This window comes from Dendrobates tinctorius, unplaced genomic scaffold, assembly GCF_039654945.1.
Source record: "Dendrobates tinctorius isolate UK_male_01 unplaced genomic scaffold, ASM3965494v1 ptg000022l, whole genome shotgun sequence".
Classification (NCBI taxonomy): domain Eukaryota; kingdom Metazoa; phylum Chordata; class Amphibia; order Anura; family Dendrobatidae; genus Dendrobates; species Dendrobates tinctorius.
Genome location: NW_027361690.1, coordinates 112,900,192 through 112,922,996, shown reverse-complemented (window position 1 = coordinate 112,922,996; position 22,805 = coordinate 112,900,192). Strand labels below are relative to the sequence as shown.

The window sequence follows — 22,805 nt, the reverse complement described above, 5'->3', positions numbered from 1 at the left end:
TCATCAGCGGCGGCATCCGCCGCTGCCTCTCCCCACCGACCCTCCTCAGTCAGCGCACTCTCTTACCCGACCTCCCGCTCTGCTGTACCCCGCGCTCTGTCCTTAGGCCGCGGGCACACGCCCGTCCGCTCTCTTCATCCAGCGGTGGGCGTCGCTGAAGGCGGGGCTTGCTACTCACTTCCTGGCCATTAGGTATTTCAGGCGTCCTCCCTATGGGGAAGACACCTGATGGTTGTGTGGCATCCCTGCACTCTCTGGCCGCTATAGTTCCTCTATAGTACACCTGCCTTGTGTCTCGCTCAGTTCCCCTCTGTTTGCCTCAGCCTCGTCCTGTCCGTTCCTCTCTCCCAGTGCTCCTCCTGCCTATTTTCTGGTTTACGTACCTCCAGGTCCTCCTCCTCTCTTCCTGGGCTTCCCTTCCCTCCTGGGTTCCCTGTCATCTGCCCGTCCGCTCCTATATTCCTCCCGTGGCTTCTTCCTCTGTACTCCTTCGCCTCCTGTGGCGTAGTCTTGCTACCTTACAAGTAACTGCTGCCTGGTTTCCTCGCTCCGGTACCCTGGTCTCTGTCCGGTATCTCTGCCCTCTCTCTGTCCTAGCTTGTCCCTAGAGCCGTCCCTCTTGGTACCGGCTGTCGCGGTTCTGACCCCTGCGGTCCTGCCCCTAACGATCCCTGTATAGGGGTCGGTCATCACCTGGCGCGCTTGGCCCAGGGGCTCCAGATCCGCGACCCAGGTGGTCCACTCTCGGACGTTGTCGGTTCCTGAACGTCACATATAGTTCTTACACTTACGGTAAGTGTAGTTCTGTTGTGGGCCACTAGATGGGGGCATACTAGTGGGCCTTGTAGGTATAGTTTATAGGATGATTATAGAGGGTTAATTGTAGAAGGGGCTGCCGCGTAGTAAGAGAGAAGTTTCTAGGAAGTTAGGTCAGACGGGGCCAAGGTGCCCTAGTGACCACATGGGTTATAGGCCCAGACTGCTTGGCAGCCACGCAATCTTAAAGTGCTGCAGCCCACGTTACCAACAGCCACTGTGGGTCGTAGCAGTGGGCCAGTGCAGGAAAGGTAAGATGTGGCGACTTATCGCCTGGGTAGATGCTTTTAGGGCTGGAGTCAGTTGGACAGAGGAAATTAAGGAAGTTGGAGCTTCGATGAGATCGGTACAGGCGGGCCGGATGGTTTACCAGAGGCAACCAAATCTGGTGACTGATGATTTCGAGTCTGGGGTGATACAGGCAGAAGGAATTGTCAACATGGCGAGGTCAGGCCAGGAAGGAACTGGGGAGCAGTCTAGGACAGTGCGGTCCGGGTGTGTACTGCACGGAAGTGACAGCCAGAAAGTGAAAGATAAGGAACCAAGTGAATATCATGATGTGCCAACTGTGGATGTAACGTGTGAAGTATTAAGTAGAGAGAGTGTTTAAGTTAACCTGGACTGTGTCTCCGTTACTGGGGGTCGCCAGAAGGAGAGACCGTGGTCGCCTGGGAAGTGCCCAGGGAAGTCTGGATATGGAGATGCCGGTATGCTGAAGCGAAGGATACAGTTTTCTGTAGGGGAAGGACTGGACATCGATATTACAGTATCTCAGGTCACGACTACAGTCCTGCCCTCCCCTTACACTGCCATCTACAGCGGTGCTAGATATAGTCCAGCATGTGTTGTCTGCTGTTCATATTTGCGCAACACAGTGATCCTCTTTATAAAATGAATTTTGCTGAAACACGTTGGATTGAGAGTTTGGGTTAATTCCGCCTAAGTTAGAACTACACTTGAGTACCACCCTTTTGAGGGCGAGAGTCTTTTCATTACCACAACAGGGGTAGGTTTAGGAATTAGTACTGTCTTGCTAACCTCACAAGTGCTGACCTGGCTCTATAGCACACTACTATCAATTTTATATTGCCATTTATGGATCCTATGTCAGTTTTTTGGTGACAGTATAACCAGATTTGGCTTGGGCAACTTACCCTAAGACTCACAGGGTATGTTTCCATGTGGCGCATTGGCAGCGCTTTGGACGCAGCTCCGCTCAAAGCATTGCCCCCTTTTGTACGTGTTGTGATTCCACGTGTTCATCGAACACATGCGGAATCACCGCATCCTATACATAGACTGTGTAGTTTATCTTGCTGAGACTGAGCTGTTGTGAGTTCATTTTCCCCTTCACCATTGATGTCTGATGAACTCCTTCTTCTGGTGAAGGAAGGTAGTGAGGCTGATTACCAAGCACCTGGGCAGGATGATGATGACTGGGTGACGGGAATTACTGAATGGATATAAGGCAGCCGACGCCCTTCTGCCTTGCTGGTGATCTCTTTGAGGGATTCTAGGAGACCAGTCTGATTCCTGCTCCTCAAAAGCTAAGTTTTCTGTTCTACTATTTGCATTTGTGTTTTGGTTTTGTTTTGCATTGTTTTAATTGATTTCTGCCATTCCTTGCTGGGGTGAGCTGAATTTCTTTTTGCTCTGTCTTCAGAAAATACCTGAGTACTGATATAGTCTTTTTGAAGTCTAGCGTCTTCAGGGCTTTTTTCCCTATCAGCTGTTGGCTCTTGTTTTGATAGGGTTTTGGCGGATTACAGACAGCAGCTTTTCTATCCTGTCCTATCTAGTTAGCTTGGGCCCCATCATTTGCTCAGCCTATCTTTCTATCTGTGTGAGTGTTTTTTCATCTTGCTTCACCGTCATTATATGTTGGGGGCTGCCTATTGCTTTGGGGTCTGCTCTGGGGAAGTTTAGATTTCCCTTTCTGTCTTTAGGCTATGTAGTTCTCTGGCTGTGATCGAGGGGTCTAGGGCACCGTAGGAACCCCCCACGGCTACTGCTAGTTGTTGTTGATAGGTTCAGGGGTCTGCAATCCGATAGCTGCCAACTTCTCTGGTTTTCTGGACTTAGCTAGTATTTCTGTTTTTGCCTCCTACGGTGACTCATTCATAACAGAAGCTGGTGATTCTGTGATTCTGAATGGCAGAAATCAAGGAAAACAATGCAAAACAAAACCAAAACACAAATGCAAAAAGTAGAACAGAAAACTTAGCTTTTGAGGAGCAGGAATAAGACTGGTCTCCTAGAATCCCTCAGAGAGATCGCCAGCAAGGCAGCAGGGAGTCGGCTGCCTTATATCCAGTCTGTAATTCCCGTCACCCAGTCATCATCATCCTGCCCAGGTGCTTGGTAATCAGCCTCACTACCTTCCTTCACCAGAAGAGGGAGTTCATCAGACCTCAATAGTGAAGGGGAAAATGAACTCACAACACTGAGCATCTATGCAAGATAAATAGACATGCTGCAGTCTATAAAGACGTGCCGCATGTGCGTATACGCAGGTCTGCCACCTGCGTCTTTGAACGCATAGTGGAGATAGGATTTCATAAAATCCCCTCCACTATGCTGTAACATCTGGATGCTGTGGATTGGACACTGTGAAACATACCCTTAGACTATTTTACTATTTCCTTACTAAGACTTCATATAATCCGTTTGATGAAGACCATTGACTTTTGCCTGTATAGTGTGGAACAAGTATATGGACCTTTTGAACTTTATATACATTTCTATATCTCATACACATTTTAATAGTTTTTATATCTCGCTATATTCTATGCAATCAGTTGCAGTGTGTGAACGCCTCTTTTAGAGATATGTCAGCAAACTTTAATATAATCATTAAAGGCCAATTTTTAAGAGTTCATCTCCTTAAAGAAGCACTCCTGTCAAGGTTTTTATCCTTTTAATATTTTGCAGTCATCATATTCTATGGCACTGTGTACTTACAATTGCTCATTTTGCCTTTCTACCCAGCTAATTCTTATCTTTTCCACTAGGTCTATGACATCACATGATTAAAAACTGAGTAGCTGAATCCTTCTAAGCTCTCTGCAGGAGCAGGAGGTCTATTTTCCCTGCATAAATCGTCCTCCTCTTCAATTCCTGAACCAGTTGTTCCCTCCTCCTCCTGCCATGGAATTTTGCAGTGACTCATACAGGGAAAAGAGACTTGCTATTTCTACATACAGTGGGGAAAAAAGTATTTAGTCGGCCACCATTTGTGCAAGTGCTCCCACTTGAAAAGATGAGAGGCCTGTAATTGAACTCATAGTTAGACCACAACTATGAGAGTCAAACTGAGAAAACAAATCCAAAAAATCATCTTGTCTGATTTGGCAAGACTTATTTTTCAAATTATAGTGGAAAATAAGTATTTGGTCACCTAAAAATATGCAAGATTTCTGGCTCTCACAGACCTGTAACTTCTTCTTTAAGAGGCTCCTCTGTCCTCCTCTCATTACCAGTAGTAATGGCACCTGTTTGAAATTGTTATCAGTATAAAAGACACCTGTCCACAACCTCAAACAGTCACACTCCAAACACCACTATGGTGAAGACCAAAAAAGCTGTTGAAGGACACCAGAAACAAAATTGTAGCCCTGCACCAGGCTGGGAAGACCAATTCTGTAATTGGCAAGCAGCTTGGTGTGTTAAAATCAACTGTGGGAGCAATAATAAGAAAATGGAAGACATACAAGACCACTGATAATCTCCATCGATCTGGGGCTCCACACGGTCAGAATGATCACAAGATCGGTGAGCAAAAATCCTAGAATCACATGGGGGGACCTAGTAAATGACCTGCATAGAGCTGGGACCACAGTAACAAAGGCTACCATCAGTACCACACTGAGCCGCCAGGGACTCAGACCCTGCAGTGCCAGACGTGTCCTCCTGCTTAAGCCAGTACATGTCCAGGCCCGTCTGTAGTTTGCTGGAGAGCATTTGGATTATCCAGAAGGGTATTGGGAGAATGTGAAATGGTTTGATGAAACCAAAGTAGAACTGTTTGGCAGAAACAACACTCGTCGTGTTTGGAGGAGACAGAATGCTGAGTTACATCCAAAGAACACCATACCTACTGTGAAGCATGGGGGTGGCAACATCATGCTTTGGGACTGTTTCTCTGCAAAGGGACCAGGACGACTGATCCATGTACATGAAAGAATGAATGGGGCCATGTATCGTTAGATTTTGAGTGCAAACCTCCTTCCATCAGCAAGGGCATTGAAGATGAAACATGGATGGGTCTTTCAGCATGATAATAATCCCAAGCACACCACCAGGGTAATGAAGGAGTGGCTTTCTAAGAAGCATATGAAGGTCCTGGAGTGGCCTAGCCAGTCTCCAGATCTCAACTCTATAGAAAACCTTTGGAGGGATTTGAAAGTCCCCATTGCCCAGCGACAGGCCCAAAACATCGCTGCTCTAGAGGAGCTATGCATGGAGGAATGGACCAACATACCACCAAAAGTGTGTGCCAACCTTGTAAAGACTTACAGAAAACGTTTGACTTCTGTCATTGCCAACAAAGGATATATAACAAATATTGAGATAAACTTTAGTTATAGACCAAATACTTATTTTCCACCATAATTTGCAAAATAAATCTTGACAAATCAGGCAAGGTGATTTTCTGGATTTGTTTTCTCATTTTGACTCTCATAGTTGTAGTCTACCTATGATGTCAATTACAGGCCTCCCTCATCTTTTAAGTGGGAGAACTTGCACAATTGGTGGCTGACTAAATTCTTTTTTCCCCCACTATACATATTACAAGGATCCAGCTAGTCAGTTTTTAATCACATGATGTCATAGACTTAATGGAAAATAGAAGAATTATCTGGGTAGAAGTGTAAAATGAGCAATTGTAAGTACACAGAGGTATATAATAAGATGACTGAAATATATTGAAAACTTTGATGGGAGGCTTCTTTAAAAGAGGTGAAATATTACAATTTGACCTTTAATGATTATATTAAAGTTTGCTGGGAATGCTTCATTATTATTGCCTCTCTCCTGCCGTGTTCATCAGAACTATTGAAAGTTTTCATATAACCTTTATAATAATAAGGCTTACTGTGCATGAAAACCGTCTCAAAGAGATCATAACTTTTGTACAGTCCAGTTGACCTGCCATTTATTTACTTTAAAGAGAAAGATGAAGTTATTCAAATTGGTAGACAGGAAACCTGCTGCCCATGAGAATATGGTTCCTGTAATCACAAGATTCCTGGTAATAGCTTCATGAAAGGTTATCTATTGCACCATTATTTTTTTGCTTTCATTAGGTGGATAAAATTTGAAGAGAAAGTAGAAGAAGGTGGAGAGAGGTGGAGTAAGCCACATGTGTCAACATTGACCCTACACAGCCTATTTGAGCTGCGGACATGTCTCCAGACGGGAACTGTGTTGCTGGATTTAGATGGTTATTCCCTCCCACAGATTATAGGTACAAAATATTCTCTTGTTTGAGAAATTTATTGGCAAACTGAAAGTGGCCCTTGGTGCCACATCCAAGGTGACAATACAAGACAAATAAAATGTTTCATGTCATCTCTCTGTTAGTGCTGTGAATATAAAATTAACAATTTTTTTTCTACAGATGACATAATTGAAAAGCAGGTAGAAGATGGGATACTCAAGCCTGACCTCAGGGAGAAAGTTAGTTTTGTTCTATTAAGGAAACACAGACACCAAACCAAGAAACCCATTCACCGATCTTTGGTGGACATTGGAAAATCTGTCTCCACCACCACCAGTAGGTTGAAGAAATTGTTCATAGCTACAGCTTGCAAGATTCCTTTTTTATCTTTTTTTGTTGTTTATTATACAAAATCATATTTCTTTTTATTATTTTTCTTTAGAGAAGATATGTATGAGCAAAGGATCATGAGTATTACACATAGTAAGGTTCTGTAGATGAAGGGGGGACAAACTTAGAATCATAGAATGGTAGAGTTGGAAAGGACCTCCTAGGCCATCTGGTCCAACCCCTTGCTCAAAGCAGGATTCACTAAATCATCCCAGACAGATGTCTATCCAGCCTCTGTTTGAAGACTTCTATTGAAGGCCACCTCACGTGGCAGCCTGTTCCACTCATTGATCACCCTGTCAAAAAGTTTTTTCTAATATCTAATCTGTGTCTCTTCCCATTCAGTTTCATCCCATTCATCACTTGATTAATATTGAATCTACTTTTGTTGAGCATGAGTTACAGTAGGTGATTTAATTTAAAACTAGAGAATGATACATGCTCACATGGAGGATCCATTGCTGTATGCCCCAATAGTGGTGTACCATAGCATAGCTCCCAACTGATTTGTGGGAATTGTCCCAGCTACATCTGGGTGTCTGCAATGTCTTGTCTTCTCCCGTGCTGGAGTTTTCATGCTTTTCATTAGGGATGAACGAATAGGAACCGTAAAGTTCAGGGGTTGTACCGGACACCAAACAGAGACATTTTTCTGTAAGTCCATTTTACTGTTCTTGTTCGGTTCCGAATAAAGTTTGTTGAAAGGCTGCAGCACAGCCAATCAGCAAGGTTTTAGGCTGTGAGCACTTCCAGAGCCATCAAAGCCATGCCAAGTATTGGCTGTGATTGGCCAGCACAACACGTGACCCGACCTTTGTAAACGCCAAATCACGGGAGGTGCCGTCGTTGATATCGGGTCCCTCCTTATTTTTAATAACCTGCAAGGTAAAGTAGACAACTGTGGTCTCGTCTTATTATTAAGGGGCCAATATCCATGAACCTTCCCAGCCTATTGATATCAGCCCGCAGCTGTCTGCTTTGCCTTTTCTGGTTATTAAAAATGGGTGGACCCCCCCAAAAAAATGACTTGGGGTACCCCCTATTTTTAATAACCAGCTAAGGAAAAGCAGACAGCTGGAGGCTGATATTAATAGGCTGGGAAGGTCCATGGATATTGCCTCCTTCCCAGACTAATAAGACCAGCCCTCAGCCACCCCAGAAATGACGCATCCATTAGATACGGCAGTTCTGACTCTTAGCCTCGGCTCTTCCCGATTGCCCTGGTGCAGTGTTAATTGGAGTAATAGTTTTTGGGGTTGATGTCAGCTGTGTAATGTCAGCTGGCATCAAGCTCAGAGATTACTAACAGAGAGGCATCTATCTGACACCCTATTACTAGCCCCGTATTTAAAAATAAAAAGACACAAAAAAAGTTTATATGAATAAAGATTCCATGGTTTACCCAAAATGCAGGGTGTAGAAGAAAAACAAGGAGGCAGTGCTGGAAAAAGACAGATCATAGGTATTGGTACAGTCACTTTATGGAGGCTATACATTTCAGCACCATACAGGTGCCTTCATTAGTGCCAGCACCACTCCTCGTTTGTCTTAACATGACAAGATAAATTTTTCAGTGGAAGGGTGTGGTTAAAATCCCATTAAACCAGTAATCTACAGTTGTCACACTGCTATGTGGAATCCAGTAGGGAAACAGCCTTGTGACCTGACATTAAGGCCATGTTCGCACATCTGTATTTTCATTCGGAATGCTGTCCAAGAAAAATCGATAGCACTTGGACCAATGTTATTCAACATGGTTTTTCAAATGTGCATTTCTTTTTTCATGAACCTGAATCTGCACATGAAAACAAATGGAGCATGAACTAGTTTCTTGCGTATTTAGGATGAGATTCGTCTATTCTAATCTACAGGTGCACAAATGTATCAGATCCCATACGGACCAATCATCATCCAATTTTTACAGATACATTCCAATACATTGCTGATGCATGAAAATGGATGCCGTATGGATGACATTTGAAATGAAAATCTGGAGAAAACTAGGACAATTTTCTCATACCCTTGCATGAACCTAACCTAAGATTTGCAGATTCCTGGTCTCTTACTGATGTTTACATGTAGGTTGTGATCATCTTTTGCTCACAGGAAATTTTAGTTTTGAAGTGGTGATCATTGGGATATCTGAAAGAAAGAGAAGGACAAACCAGGCACAGTATAGAAGGGGGAGAGAAGTGAAAATGACAGGATTTATGTAAATTCACACCTAGGAAAGACTTGTCAATCATCTACAGCAGCACTGAGAAGAGCCAGCTGGTTTCCGGCTCCTTCCAACTATGTTACCTCAGAGAAAAATATACCTGGCTGCAATCATGCTGCCAGGTTCTGATTCATGCTGCTCGTGGTTTGTGAAGCATGAATCAGATGACGGTTATTTTCAAGCTATCTCGTAAGCAGCTCACAACTGTTCAATCTCCTTACTTCCTGGTTTCTAGCTGGGTGGGCACTTCTCTTTGGGTGACAAGTTTCATGAGTAGCATAGCTATAGTATTAGTAGAGTTATAAAGCTAAGCTCAAGTTCTGCTATAACACATTCAGCTGTCAGTGGTTTGTTCAGGAGTCTACACTGTTATCAATATGTTTACACATAGATGTAACAGGGCATTTGAACAAGCACACTGGTCTGGACAGTGAGAGTCATGATTAGGAGAGCTTCTACCGAAGTGATTTTGCAAGATTTATAACAGCAGCTTGTATGGAGCTAAGAGGGGGAAGGGAGTTAAGCATCTAACTGTTATAAAGAAATATAGAGCTGATTGGGATGTTAGGAATTAACTCCTCTCCTGGAATATAACTAATATTTACTGTTGGCCAGGGTATGGGCAGGCGGTAGTGGTCAATCTACATGGAAACTAGCTGTACACTATGTAAGATAAAAACGCAGATCTTACAGCAGGATAATGACAGCAGATAGGAAAAACAATTCAGTTGCAAACTTGCTTATTCTCATACTGTGTAACTAGCTAAAGCAATGTAATAACATAAAAATACCCATTGAGATGTCATTGTTATCCAGCCTCTGTGGATAATGTCAATGCAAAAAGCTCGTCCTGAAAAAACAGAAAGTATAGTCCGAAAATAGCCTTAGTGCCCAGGGTGAAAATTGCTAAATTACTAATTTTGTTGTTTGCCTTTTATTAATAAAGACTGTAATATGAAAAAAATTGCCAACATTTACTAAAAAAGATGCATATAACACGAAAACTTGATTTCAATAATAGGTCATTTCAAATTACCAATTATTTTTAAATTCCCCATGTTAGAGTTTTTTTATGGGCAGTGCTATAGTAACAGGACTACAGTGAGGGCAGTGCCCTTGACAGAATTGTCACTTCTTTGTCTGGAGTTGAACTGGTAAATAAACCTTGGTACTGCTTGAATACACCTTCCCGGACCTCCTTCTCCTATTTTTCTCATAGTCATGTTTCTAGTAATACATTTGTAGAACCTGTTATGTCGTTAAATATAGGGGAAAAGAAATATCAAGGGTAGAGTAGGGAGCTAGTGTTAAACAAAATCATACCAGGTAGGTAGAAGATTCCTTTAACTACAACCAAAAACTATGGTTGGGGAAGCAGATTTTCTCTTTCTCCCAAGTTTTTCTGCTATAAAAACCCCTAAATGAGGCCATATAAACACATTTCTGCTTATATTTCTGTTTTTATAATTCTCGTTTAGAATATATTGTATCTATGTATATTTTGTCACAGATTTCATCTGTATAAATTTCTTTTCATCTCCTGTAGATCGAATTCCTGCCCCAAGTGCCCCTGCCGGTAATCATCTCCATCGCTCTACGGAGGATCTGAGAATGAGACAGAACTGTAACTATGGAAGATTGCGTAGGTTTCCCCTTCTAGAGGGTTTTATCTGCTGTGTCTGTAATGTATGGGGTTGTGTTCTGTGCAGAGGACATTGTAAATTATTGAGTTGTTCTGGACGCAGAAAGCTGAACTATTTCCTAAAGGACAATAACACACAACGTGACTTTATCATCTTCAGCAAGGATTGGGCCTACCCCTGTGATAAATGTTTCCTCCTAACTCGTGCATTTGGATATCTAATTTTCCATTTTGCTTTTCTTACATTTACTTATATTTTCTTTGCAGACTTTTTTCTTATATCCACTATTTGAATGTAGTTTCGAATCGCTGCGATCTGAACTTTTCATTTCCTAGTTCAACACGGTCTAGTATGTACAGTACATTGATCCAAATTAATTTTCACTTGGTATCAGGAGGTAGTTTTTCTCCTTTTAGGGCAGATTGGCTCATGCCTTATGCCTCTGGTTGAAGGACACGTTTTTTTTTTCCCCAAAAAGCTACATAATTTTTTACTATGGAAAGAAATAATGTTCAAAAATTAGAAAGGTTGTGGTGCTGAAGGTTGAAAATAAGATGGTATTTCAGATTTGTATTCAACTATGTGTGGTCTACTTCCTAGGTCATGCACAAAGCAGAAGTATGAATGACATCTCCGAGACCCCAAGTTCTGACCAGGTATTGAGCTGTGATTATTTCCATACTGATTAATTATTGAGCAGTCACAGAATCTAGCCAAATGTAGAAATATACTGGATATACGAGGGGCGCCTGAAAACTTTGAGGCCCACCCATGAAATCTTTTTTGCATGGTCTTGTTTTGCAATGCAATATGTTATTTAGTTAGTTGAATGGTCTCATGAGCAATCTGGATTTATTTTGATTTTTTTTGTTTCCGTTACAGCATTTTAAAGTTGGGTCGCAAGGCTGAAATATGGAAATGGAGAAGTCGGCAAAGTTCACACATCGGCTGTTGCAATGGCTGCAATTTCACCTTCCACCAAGGTGCTTTTTCATCTGTGGGAATAGGTGATAGTCCGAGGGAGCCAAATCAGGGGAATAGGGTGGGTGCTGAAGCAGTTGGAAACCCGAGGAGTGAATTGCAGCAGCTGATGTGTGAACTTTGCCAACTTCTCCATTTCCATATTTCAGCCTTGCGACCCAACTTTAAAATGCTGTAACGGAAACAAAAAAAATCAAAATAAATCCAGATTGCTCATGAGACCATTCAACTAACTAAATAACATATTGCATTGCAAAACAAGACCATGCAAAAAAGATTTCATGGGTGGGCCTTGAAGTTTTCAGGCGCCCCTCGTATGTATGCTGAATACTGTACATACTCACCAAATATAGGCTAGCCAGATAGTGTAATAGTTATACTGGAGGACTCAGGAGTCTTTATGTGTGGAGCAAAACACTACAGAACACAGTTTGTAGGTGAAAAAGTCAATATTGTAAACACACAGTTCTTCAAACAAGTGCAGAGAAAACTCAAGTCCATAACACTTAGAATAACTACTGAATAAAACTTAACAAGTCTGTTGGAAACCTCAGAGAGAAATGCAATCAGCAAAACAGTCTGTGAAGCACAGTTTATACTTGAGAATGCTGGAAACAAGTAAGTCCGTGTCTAGTCCATGCATGGATGAGCATGTCCAAACAAGGTGTTAGATTATCCAGGGAGCCCTGGGTAGGAAGTTTTAGATTAAGCAGAGCAGTCCTGAGCTTTGCAGCTAATTAAACGAAGGCAGAACCAGAGCAGCAACCTGCTTATGTTTTTAGCAATTGCAGTTGAAGGTCAGTGGCACCGAGGAAGCAGCACGAGCAGTCAGGAGCAGGAGGTACACTGGGACAGATGAATACAGCAGGATCTCAGAGATCGAGGAGCAGGCTATTCACAGGTTTGCAGGAGCAGCTAGAAAGCCAGGAAACCACCAGGAGCAGGACACATGCAGAATACTCTAGCACAGACTAGAGTATGGGGTGGAGTTATAAGGCAGGAAGACAAGGCACACATGAAACAAAAGACGCCATCTTGATAAAGGGCAGGCATGCCCAAATGGTAACCAAAAATATTCAGTCCTGACAGATAGATGATAATTCATTATTATTACACGTCAGTTTTTATATACTTTATTTTCACTGTTTGATTATCTCCAGAGGAAGAGTATCTGATAAAAGATGACACTAGAGAAATGTGCATGTACAATTAAAGAGAATCTGACACCAGGTCAAAAGTGAACAGTTATTGCCGCTATTCCCCTGAGTTTTCCAGGTTTTTTTTTGTAGTTTTTTTTATTTAAACCTACCATATTGTTCTAGAGATATGAGTCTTTTTATTTAGTGCTAATTTTATGTTCTTTCCTAAGGGGGCGTAGCTTACAGCTTTCTCAGGGGCAGGTCTTTAGTGTGCTCTGCATTATTAAACTTTAAGCCACACCCTCTTAGAAAAGATTAGTAAAAACTAGCACTAAATAAAATGGCCCATATCTCTGGAATGGTATGGTGGATTAAAAAATAAAGGTAAAAAACAGCATATTCAGGGGAGAAAGAGGAATAAAATAAGAGTATAAACTGGACAATTTTGACCTGGTGACAGCTCCTCTTTAAAATGAATGTCAAGCCTCCTCAAAATCTTTACAGGTGCAACGGATGGTTTATAAAATACTCAGTTCAAGCATATTTATCAGCTTTCACCCAGGGGACCAGAAGCTATGATGCTGAGGCCTGTGATTGGCCGCAGCAGTGAAGTGACTGAACCATTGCATCATTGGATGCTACTGAAGACATGCCCTTAATAGTCACCAGACCACTCTAGCCAGTCATAGTCAGGTGACCAAAGAATGGACCATCATCGTTTCTGGTTTCAATCTGGACCACCAATACAGCGGTCAAATATGAGGAGATAGGGAGAAGGTGAATTTGCCTAATTGTGTTACTTGTAAGTCATTCATGCCACCGTTTAAGCTTCTGTTGAGGCCGGACAAATCCTAATGTTTTGACAATGCTAATTAAATGTTTATTATGGTGTTGGGGGACTAAGAGGGCAGGCAGGAAGGGTTAATATTGAAGTGGCCACTAATTGAAATGCGCCAGAATTATCTACTTTATTTGGTAAGAGCAATCATTTTAATGCCATTAATGAATTAAATGGATCCTTCGCATTAGCCCTAGTTGTAGAAGGGGCCCTGGACAATAGGTTGATCATGAAGTCTCCAGATGCTGGGATCATCAGTGATCAGCCCTGGCAGTAAGTGTTCAATTTCCCAGCCCTCCACCACAGGAGAAATGAAGCATTGCACAGTGCATATTCAGATCAATCAGTTGTCTGTGGAATGCAAGACAGGACAGGTCCTCCAAAGAGAAAGACACTCTTTGGAATCGGTCACTGTTCTCATTAATGGAGGAGAATCCTGAGCATTCGAATCCCCTTTAACAACTGGGTTTTCGAAACTTGACAATTTGTAGCTAACTCGATTGGCGGAATCTAAGGTCCTATGCTTATAAGCCCCCCAAGTCCTGTGCCTATAAGCCCCAGAGTTTTTAATTTGATGCTGATTCTGTCCCTCTTTATTCTTCCAGCTGAGAAATAAGTTTATAAAGAAAATTCCTCGGGATGCGGAAGCTTCCAATGTTTTTATTGGAGAAGTAGACTTTTTAGACAAACCATTTGTAGCATTTGTACGACTGGTCCAGTCTTTAATGCTTGGAAGCGTCACAGAGGTTCCAGTGCCCACCAGGTAATGATTAACATTTATATTGACTTAACGGGAATCTGTCAGTAGGATCAACCCTTCTAAGCTGTCTATATAGACATGTAGGTCATACGAAGCTGAAGAAAATGCTAGCTTGATATCTGTGATCCAAAGTCTTATTCCAGAGAAATCCATGTTTTTCTTAATATGTAAATGAGCTTTTAAGATCTATTGGCTGGACACAAATCTGCATTCAGAGCTTATTTTAAATGAAAGGGTCCTTACCAGTGTGAGACATGTAGATCAGGAGAGCTGACTGTCAGTCATTACATGTCTCACACTGCTAATTATCCCTTTCATTTAAAATAATCTCTGGAGGCAGATTCTCAGGGAGATCTATGTCTGGCCCATAGATCTAACAGCTCAGTTATATATTAAGAAAAATATGTATTTCTCTGGAATACTACATTGTATTGCAGATATCAAGGAATGATATTATTCAGCTTCCTGTAACCTACATGCCCATATAGACGGGTTAGGAGGGTTGATCCTACTTACAGATTCCCTTTAAATCTCTCATAACGTAAAAATAAAGTGAAATGGTACAGATACAAGGCCCTATAGACTTTAAAGGGAAAAACAAAAACAGCATGGTCCTATATCAATAGTTTTGTTTCCATGACACATTGTCTCAAAGGGATGGCCACATTTTAATTAACACTGAGAAAGTGCTGTACAATACCTACCTAATGATTGCATAGCCAAACTTAATGCTTTGCTTAGTGAATCTTAACCCCCTCTTCTGATTAACCATGACTTTATTGAGTACCCAGCCTATTGACACATACAATAACAGCACTAGCCCCCCATTAAAGGGGTTGTCCATGGAACATAAGTTATCGTGTATCTTTAGGATAGATTATACTGTATCTCCTAGCTGATGGGGATCTGACCACTGGAGAATGCAGAGATGTCTGGACAGAGCTTGGACATTGGACATTATGTGGACTTTTCTCCTCTAGCAGTAACCAAAGTAATACATTATCTTATAGAATATGCTAGATTTTTTTCCAGCAAGTACATGCAGATTTTGACACAAAATTTGCCTCTATAAAATTGGAGTAATAGAGTTGAAATTACCGTAATAATAATCATCGTCATAAAACAACAACAAGAAATTCGGGAAAACAGCAACATTTACATTAGGTAAAAAAATGACATATTTATAGCAAGAGACAGGTCCGCTTAAGTGGGGTCATCCAAATTACTGCATCAAATTATTTTACAAAGAGCAATGTAATGAAGAAAAACCACTGCGCACCTAATCTTTCCCTTGATTATCCAGTGCTGATCCTCCATTGGTATATATACGGCTGACACGTGACCACGGCTGCATCGGGGCTTCTATTGCTCAGCATTGTACAATACGTGACCTCTGCAGCCACTGATTGTGTTGGCCACAAGTAAATACGACATAGCATCGCTAGATTGTCAGTGCTGGATCATCATGGGAAAGAATAAATGAGTAGAGTTTCTTTATATTTTTTAATTATCATTATAATGTCAACAGCTATATGTAAAACTTATTTGATCATTTGCATATATAGAAGGGTTATTACTGTTCCTAACTATATTATTCCTCCCTGTTTATTAGGTTCCTTTTTATTCTACTGGGACCAATGGGGAAAATCAAGTCTTACATTGAAATTGGCAGAGCGATTGCAACCTTAATGGTGGATGATGTAAGTAATAGATACTGCACAGGTGATTTTCATGTAGATATGTTAGTGCACATAGTCCCAATTCATTGACACTAGCGTTTTGCATGCCAGTCATAATGAGCAGTGCGCTGGAGTAAAATGCACCAAATTGTTAAGAGGCGGGCAATTCTTAATTAATTTGGCACACCTTTCAGTTGTAACAGGCGCCACGTCCGTGCCCCACCACGCTACAGGAAGCTAGGGATCCTGGCGGGGTGGGTGTGCTGTTATTTTAGCGATACTGGCAGACAGCCTGTTGCGCTCATATGGCAGGCCAGGACCCAATGAAGTAGAGATGAATGAGGGAGAGCAGAAACCAAAAATAAACTTTTCTTTACTGAACAAACTGATGAGGAGTATGTACATTGGATAATAGGCATAACACTTCAAGAACCCTTCTTCAAAGAACATTTCTTCTCCATAAACCAGAGGCAGGAACTTCACGATTACACATGGCGCTGCATTTCTTCTGATTCATATTACACTAGTCCATTTAATCAATATGGGAATCTCCATCTTCCCTTCGTGTGAGGACCTCACTGGCTGAGGTGCGTCTGTACGACTCCTCACTACTATTCTCAAGGTCCATTCTATGAGGGCCATACGCTCCTTGCCATGCCACTGCATCTTCAGCTCCTCGTAGGAGAACTCATGTCCCAGCCTGCCCATCTTCTCTTTCTATGACCCTCAGGTCTGGCTACACTTTCTTATCTACTATAGATAATGTTTTTTGTAGGTCCCATCTGCCACTTGAGATAAGAAATCCTTCTGCAACTTAACCTGTGTTTACTTAAAACATGCTATCAGATTATGGTCTCTCCTCTTTGCACACAACACTCCATTTCAGGGCAGGTCTACTAACATTAAGACCATACATCTACCTCTTTTCAATATTTTTCCCTATATGCCTTACACCAGGAAACTGTATTTCCCACTTAACTCCTCCCACCATGGGCTGACCCAAATAATTAACCTTATCCACTGTTCTGTCCTCACTAAAAGAAGCAGAATTCATGTAGCTTATACAGGCAGCTAAACCGCTATACTGGGGTCCAATAAGGAGACTGTAAGTTGAATCTGAGCTTTATTGAACGTGATGGTATATTGGCACGGTGAAACTGCAAACAAAAACATACATGCATACAATCAATACTGGGTTCATCAGGGATTCATATATACATAATACATCATCAGTACCAATAGCTAACCAGGGGAGAACTAACTAAGCAGGCTAGTATGAGACAGGAATTGGATACAGGAAACATAAGTACATACCAGCTATGCTGTCACAAGGGGAGAAAAGAAATGAGATGCTTCCTAAATGCAGGCAGAAAGAAAATGGTGGACTGGAGGGAAAATGGGGGCTGAACTATCCATAATCTTTTGCAAAAGGCTACCAGGGTGCATTGCAACCTTATCAGAACGCACTGCAAACGGAGGGAAATAGAAAGTGAAAGTGAAACACACAATAACACTGCGGTTATGACTCTGGTCACTAGATGGAGCCAGAAAGCACTGTAAACATTAACAAGCAGAATAATCAGGGATTATGAATTAAATGTCAGAAACAGAACATCCACTGTTTAGCTAAGTGCCCTAAGCCACAAAATAGATAATACAACATTCACAACATGGCAATGCATTACATAACTATAAGATCTTCAAGGGGGGGTGTCAACAGCTTCTGCACTCTTTTACACAACGGCCATGCACCACCGCAAGAAAGGTACGTCAGTCTGGGATTGGTGTACACTTGTATCATTATTTGCACCACTTTTATGCTTAAAATTATAATGATTTTCTCAGTCATGCCTTCTCCCGGCCTTGTTCTACCCACTTTCCAAAATTCATAAAATTTTGCTAATAAAGAGTTGGGTAAAAAAATTGCATTTCAACAATTTTTACTCCAAAAATGAATCGGCCCCATAGTGTCTGTATAAAGAGTCAATTCTAATCCCATCGCTTCCACTTTAGGGGGATTATTTCTTCACTTGTTAGCAATAATTTTGGTTCTGCTGTAGCTCTTTGTATATAATATTTGGGTGGTGGGAGATTAGAAAAAAATTTTTTGAAGGGGAATCTGTCTTTTGTTTTGGGGATTTGTCGGGCATTTCAGGGGAATAGAGATTAGCTGCAATGTCAGCCGCAGCCTGTGGAAAACAGTTAATAAATTTATAAAAAAAGAAAATAGATTTTTTTTTAATTTAATACAACCATTGAATGCACAGTTGTCAACATTTCAAGGCGAATTATGGTAAATCCTGCCCCGAACTCCACCCCAGTCCTCCCAGGAATGGCTTTAACCCACCCCAAAACATCCACTTTTTGGCAAGGTTTTCATGAGCCCCTCCCATGGTGACAGTCATAATACATTCTTACCTACCAGTGGCTCCATTGTATTATCCTACAATCTACTTGTTTTAGTTGTTCAGTGATGTCGCTTACAAAGCCAGAGATCGTGAGGATCTGATCGCAGGAATAGATGAGTTCTTGGATGAAGTCATTGTCCTTCCACCTGGAGAATGGGATCCTACCATCAGAATAGAGCCTCCCAAAAAGATCCCCTCAGCAGATCAGAGGTAGGTATTTATAAGCTACACACAGCGTTCACTGTATCGCTAATTCTTCCCATGCAGGAAAGATTGCCAGCTCAAGACTACCTTCTCTGGTGGTCTCCATAAATAGAGCCAGACCACCCCCTACGTAACAAATAGCTGTTCCAAGGTTCAAGCTAAACTTTTCTCCAAAGCTGTATTATTTCATGAATGTCAACAAATTCAATCTTTGTCTCCTGCAGAAAATCAGTGTTCTCAGTTAATGAAGCCGGGCAAATGAATGGATCAGCTGGCGGAGGAGGTGGCGGAAGTGGCGGAGGAGGCAGTGAGGATGGAGAAATGCCTGGGGCACATGAGGTTGGGGAGGAACTCTCCTGGACTGGCAGGTGCGGAACAGCCAAAAACATTTTAATTTAAGCAAATGTTCTTCAAAATGTTTTCTAGTTTTTTCATAGTTTTCAAACTTCCGTCTAAAAGAATGAAATCCTGCAGTCATTCTTACACTTAAGCATCATACATGATCACCAGGGGGCAACTCTCAAAGGGTTAACGCTAACACCACAAAACAGAAAGAAAGCAGCATCCCAATGTATATAAAAAATACTGTATATAGTTTTCATGATATCAAATAACTCGTTCATCAGAATATATGCGGTATTTAAAAAAGCTAGCATTACAAAAAACAAGAACGGCCCAGGGATGCAGACAGCTGCTGACATATTTCTTAGAAGCCAAATAAAACATATTCATATACCGCAGTCGTCTCACATATAAAGAATGGAAATATCGTGCACTATAGAGGTGGCAGGATAATGTTACCACCTGTGAAGGCTGTTCACCAGTAAGTACAGCAGTCATCTCACATATAAACTATAGAGGTGGCAGGATTCCGTTACCACCAGTAACCTGTGTAGGCAGCTCACCAGTAACTACAGCACTCATCTCACATATAACGTATGGAAATATTGTGCACTATAGAGGTGGCAGGATAATGTTACCACCTGTGAAGGCTGCTCACCAGTAAGTACAGCTTCTTGCCATTAAAACTATAAATGTGGATGATTTGCAATTTTACTGTAATCTCCGCCTAATGGGGAGATAGGATTGGATCATTGCACTCTATGGCATTAATGGGAATATTTCATCAGGTTCTGTTATGTAATCCGAGAGCAGCATGATGTAGGATCTGAGACCATGATTCCAGCGATGTGTCACTTACTGGGCTGCTTGCTGTCATTTTGATCCAATCTGCTGACATCCCCAACATCCCCATTGACACTTCCACCCCGGCTGCCTCTAAACTTTCTACCGCTCACGGCTTCCCTCGGCCTCACCCAATGGTCCTCTGCGGCCACTCACAAAGATGGTCACACACTGGACCTTATCTTCACCCGTCTCTGTTCCCTCACTAATCTCAATAACTCACCCCTCCTCCTGTCTGACCACAACCTACTGACATTCTCTTCCCTCTCCTCTCCTACTGCGCAACCCCCGCTCCATAAACTCGCTCACCCTCGCAGGAATCTCAAACACCTCAATTTACAATCACTCTCTGAGTCCCTTCTCCTTCTTACAGACAAAGCTTCCCTTCATGACACAGACGCTGCTGCCTCTTTTTATAACACCACAATAACAGCAACACTTGATTCGGCTGCCCCCCTCACGCAGAGCAAAACTCAAACAATCAACAGGCAGCCCTGGCTGACCAGCCTGACCAAAGAACTGAGACGGGTTTCCAGGGCCGCTGAGCGGAGATGGAAGAGAACCCATTCTACTGAGCACTTCAGCGCATACAAGCAGTCCTTCGCCAGCTTTAAGTCCACGCTCTCTGCCGCAAAACAAACTTACTTCGCATCTCTCATATCCTCCCTGTCTCACAACCCTAAAGAGCTCGTCAACACTTTCAATTCTCTACTCTGTCCCACAGCACCTCCTCCCCCTCCTCTCATTTCTGCTGAAGACTTTGCCTCCTTCTTTAAGCAGAAGATCGACACGATCAGACAAAATTTTGGCCCGCAGCCCCCAATGCCCCTCTTAGCCGCTCAGTCCTGTTCTGCAAAAGCCAGCTTCTCCACCATGACAGAAGATCAGCTCTCCACCCTTCTGTCAAGATCACACCTTACCACTTGTGCCCTTGACCCACTCCTGTCTCACCTCATCTCTAACTTGACCACAGTCTTCATCTCATCTCTAACACACCTCTTCAACCTTTCACTTACAAATGGTGTCTTTCCCTCATCCTTCAAACATGTCTCAATCACACCCATCCTCAAAAAGCCATCCCTTGACCCATCCTCTGTGTCTAACTATCGCCCGATATCTCTTCTCGCTTACGCCTCAAAACTACTGGAGCAGCATGTATATCTTGAACTGTCCTCCCACCTCTCCTCCTGTTCCCTCTTTGACCGGTTACAATCTGGCTTCCGACCGCATCATTCAACTGAAACTGCCCTAACTAAAGTCACTAACGACTTACTAACCGCCAAGAGCAAGCGACACTACTCTGTCCTCCTTCTACTGGACCTGTCCTCTGCCTTCGACACCATAGACCATTCCCTCCTGCTACAGACTCTCTCATCTCTTGGCATCACAGACTTGGCCCTATCCTGGATCTCATCATACCTAACAGACCGAACATTTAGTGCAGGGGTGGGGAACGTCCGGCCCGCTGGCCGTATACGGCCTGCCATATCATTTTGGCGGCCCGCAGCCGCTTTCCCCACTTTCCCTATTTTTTGGCCGCGGGCCCTTTAAAAATTGTGCGCGGTATCTTGCCGCGCTTTTCCCATCAGTGGGGACTCGGGAGACTCCTGCTGTGCTGCTCCAGGTGAGGGACTGAGTCAGTGAGGAGACTCCTGCGGTGCTGGCTCCAGGAGAGGCAGAGTTATAATCCTGCTGCAGCAATAGACAAGGGGGTTGCATTGTCAGCGAGACTGCACCAGGGAGACGCCGGACTCCACGCACAGGAACCAACCCTGACAGGAGTCGCTGCCCTCCCCCGCTCCATCCACTGCTGAGCGAGATAGCAGAGCTGAAAGTGTCACGTCCTCCTGTGCGGCTGCAGTGTGCAAGGTAATCACGATACCTCAGGCCCCATGTACCCCCTGTAGCGGGGTCTACCAAGCTGGGGTACCTCTTTCAGTACCACCTCATGTTTTCGGAGGTCCGCTCTGCATTGGCTGGAGTCTGAATGAATGACGCTGGCTGGAATTCCTTGGTTACATGGGCGCATATAAAAGATCACTGCTTCTCCATGTATTTCCAGTCTGACAACACTTTACTCACAGGACACAGAATATATCACACAGATACAGAGGGCCGGCCAATAGAAAAGCGGCAGGCCAGAAATACATTACAAATGCCGCAGGTGGCCGGAGCCTGCCGATGTTTACTGTGGGAATTACAAAGGTGGGGGGAGGGCGGACAAAAGGAGAATATCGTGTCCCCTCTGCCCAGGGGCGCAGCCTGTGAACTGATGCATTAGGGACATGCATCTCACATGGAACCTATTATACATACATATAACTGCACAACATATTCTGGGTGCTGAGTGGTGCTGTAACACGTAACACGGCTCCCCTTTTCAGCGACGCGATCGGCATACACAGTCTGATCCTCATCGGATCGGTTTGGGGATGACCGAAGTTTATGGGGTTGGTACAAGTTCCGTTTGTCGACTTAGTCCATCGGCATTACCGTTTTGTTTGCCGGGTCTGTTGTGGATGGTGAAGTCCAGAGGTTGTAGGGCTAAACTCCACCGCAGCAATCTGGCGTTGTCTACGGAGACCCGATTAAGTCAGACTAGGGGATTATGGTCCGTTAGGAGGGAAAACTGTCGTCCATACAAATATGGTTGCAACTTCTTGAGTGCCCATACTATCGCCAGGCACTCCTTCTCGATGGCCGCAAAGCTTACTTCACGGGGCAGTAGTTTCCGACTCAGGTAAGCTACCGGGTGTTCTTGGCCGTCCGGCCCGACTTGTCTCAGTACTGCCCCCAATCCAAACATAGAAGCGTCTGTGTGAACAAGGAAACGTTTAGTTGGATCGTGTGCGGCCAATACAGGGGTATTAGTGAGGGCGTCCTTTAGTTGGCAGAAGGCTTCCTCACACTCTGAGGTCCAGGTTACCTGGCGGGGTTGGTTCTTACGGGTCAGATCAGTGAGGGGATTGACTACGCTGCTGTAATTGGGAACGAATTTCCTGTAATACCCCGCTGTCCCTAGAAACGCCATGACCTGGATTTTAGTGCGTGGGATGGGCCACTTGGCCAGGGCCGGACTGGGACTAAGATTCAGCCCTGGCATT

At 43.1% G+C, this 22,805-nt stretch overlaps 1 protein-coding gene across 1 annotated transcript in view; it reads left to right on the top strand.

Moving 5' to 3' along the window:
• Nucleotides 1-22,805, top strand: part of SLC4A5 (solute carrier family 4 member 5) — a 185,087-nt gene that overhangs the window by 67,519 nt on the left and 94,763 nt on the right. Inside the window, exons 3-10 of the mRNA XM_073569061.1 lie at nucleotides 6,123-6,283; nucleotides 6,437-6,592; nucleotides 10,411-10,506; nucleotides 11,108-11,163; nucleotides 14,071-14,228; nucleotides 15,838-15,925; nucleotides 18,368-18,522; nucleotides 18,741-18,884. Of these exons, the coding sequence (XP_073425162.1) occupies nucleotides 6,123-6,283; nucleotides 6,437-6,592; nucleotides 10,411-10,506; nucleotides 11,108-11,163; nucleotides 14,071-14,228; nucleotides 15,838-15,925; nucleotides 18,368-18,522; nucleotides 18,741-18,884 (1,014 nt within the window). The remainder of the gene's footprint in view (nucleotides 1-6,122; nucleotides 6,284-6,436; nucleotides 6,593-10,410; nucleotides 10,507-11,107; nucleotides 11,164-14,070; nucleotides 14,229-15,837; nucleotides 15,926-18,367; nucleotides 18,523-18,740; nucleotides 18,885-22,805) is intronic.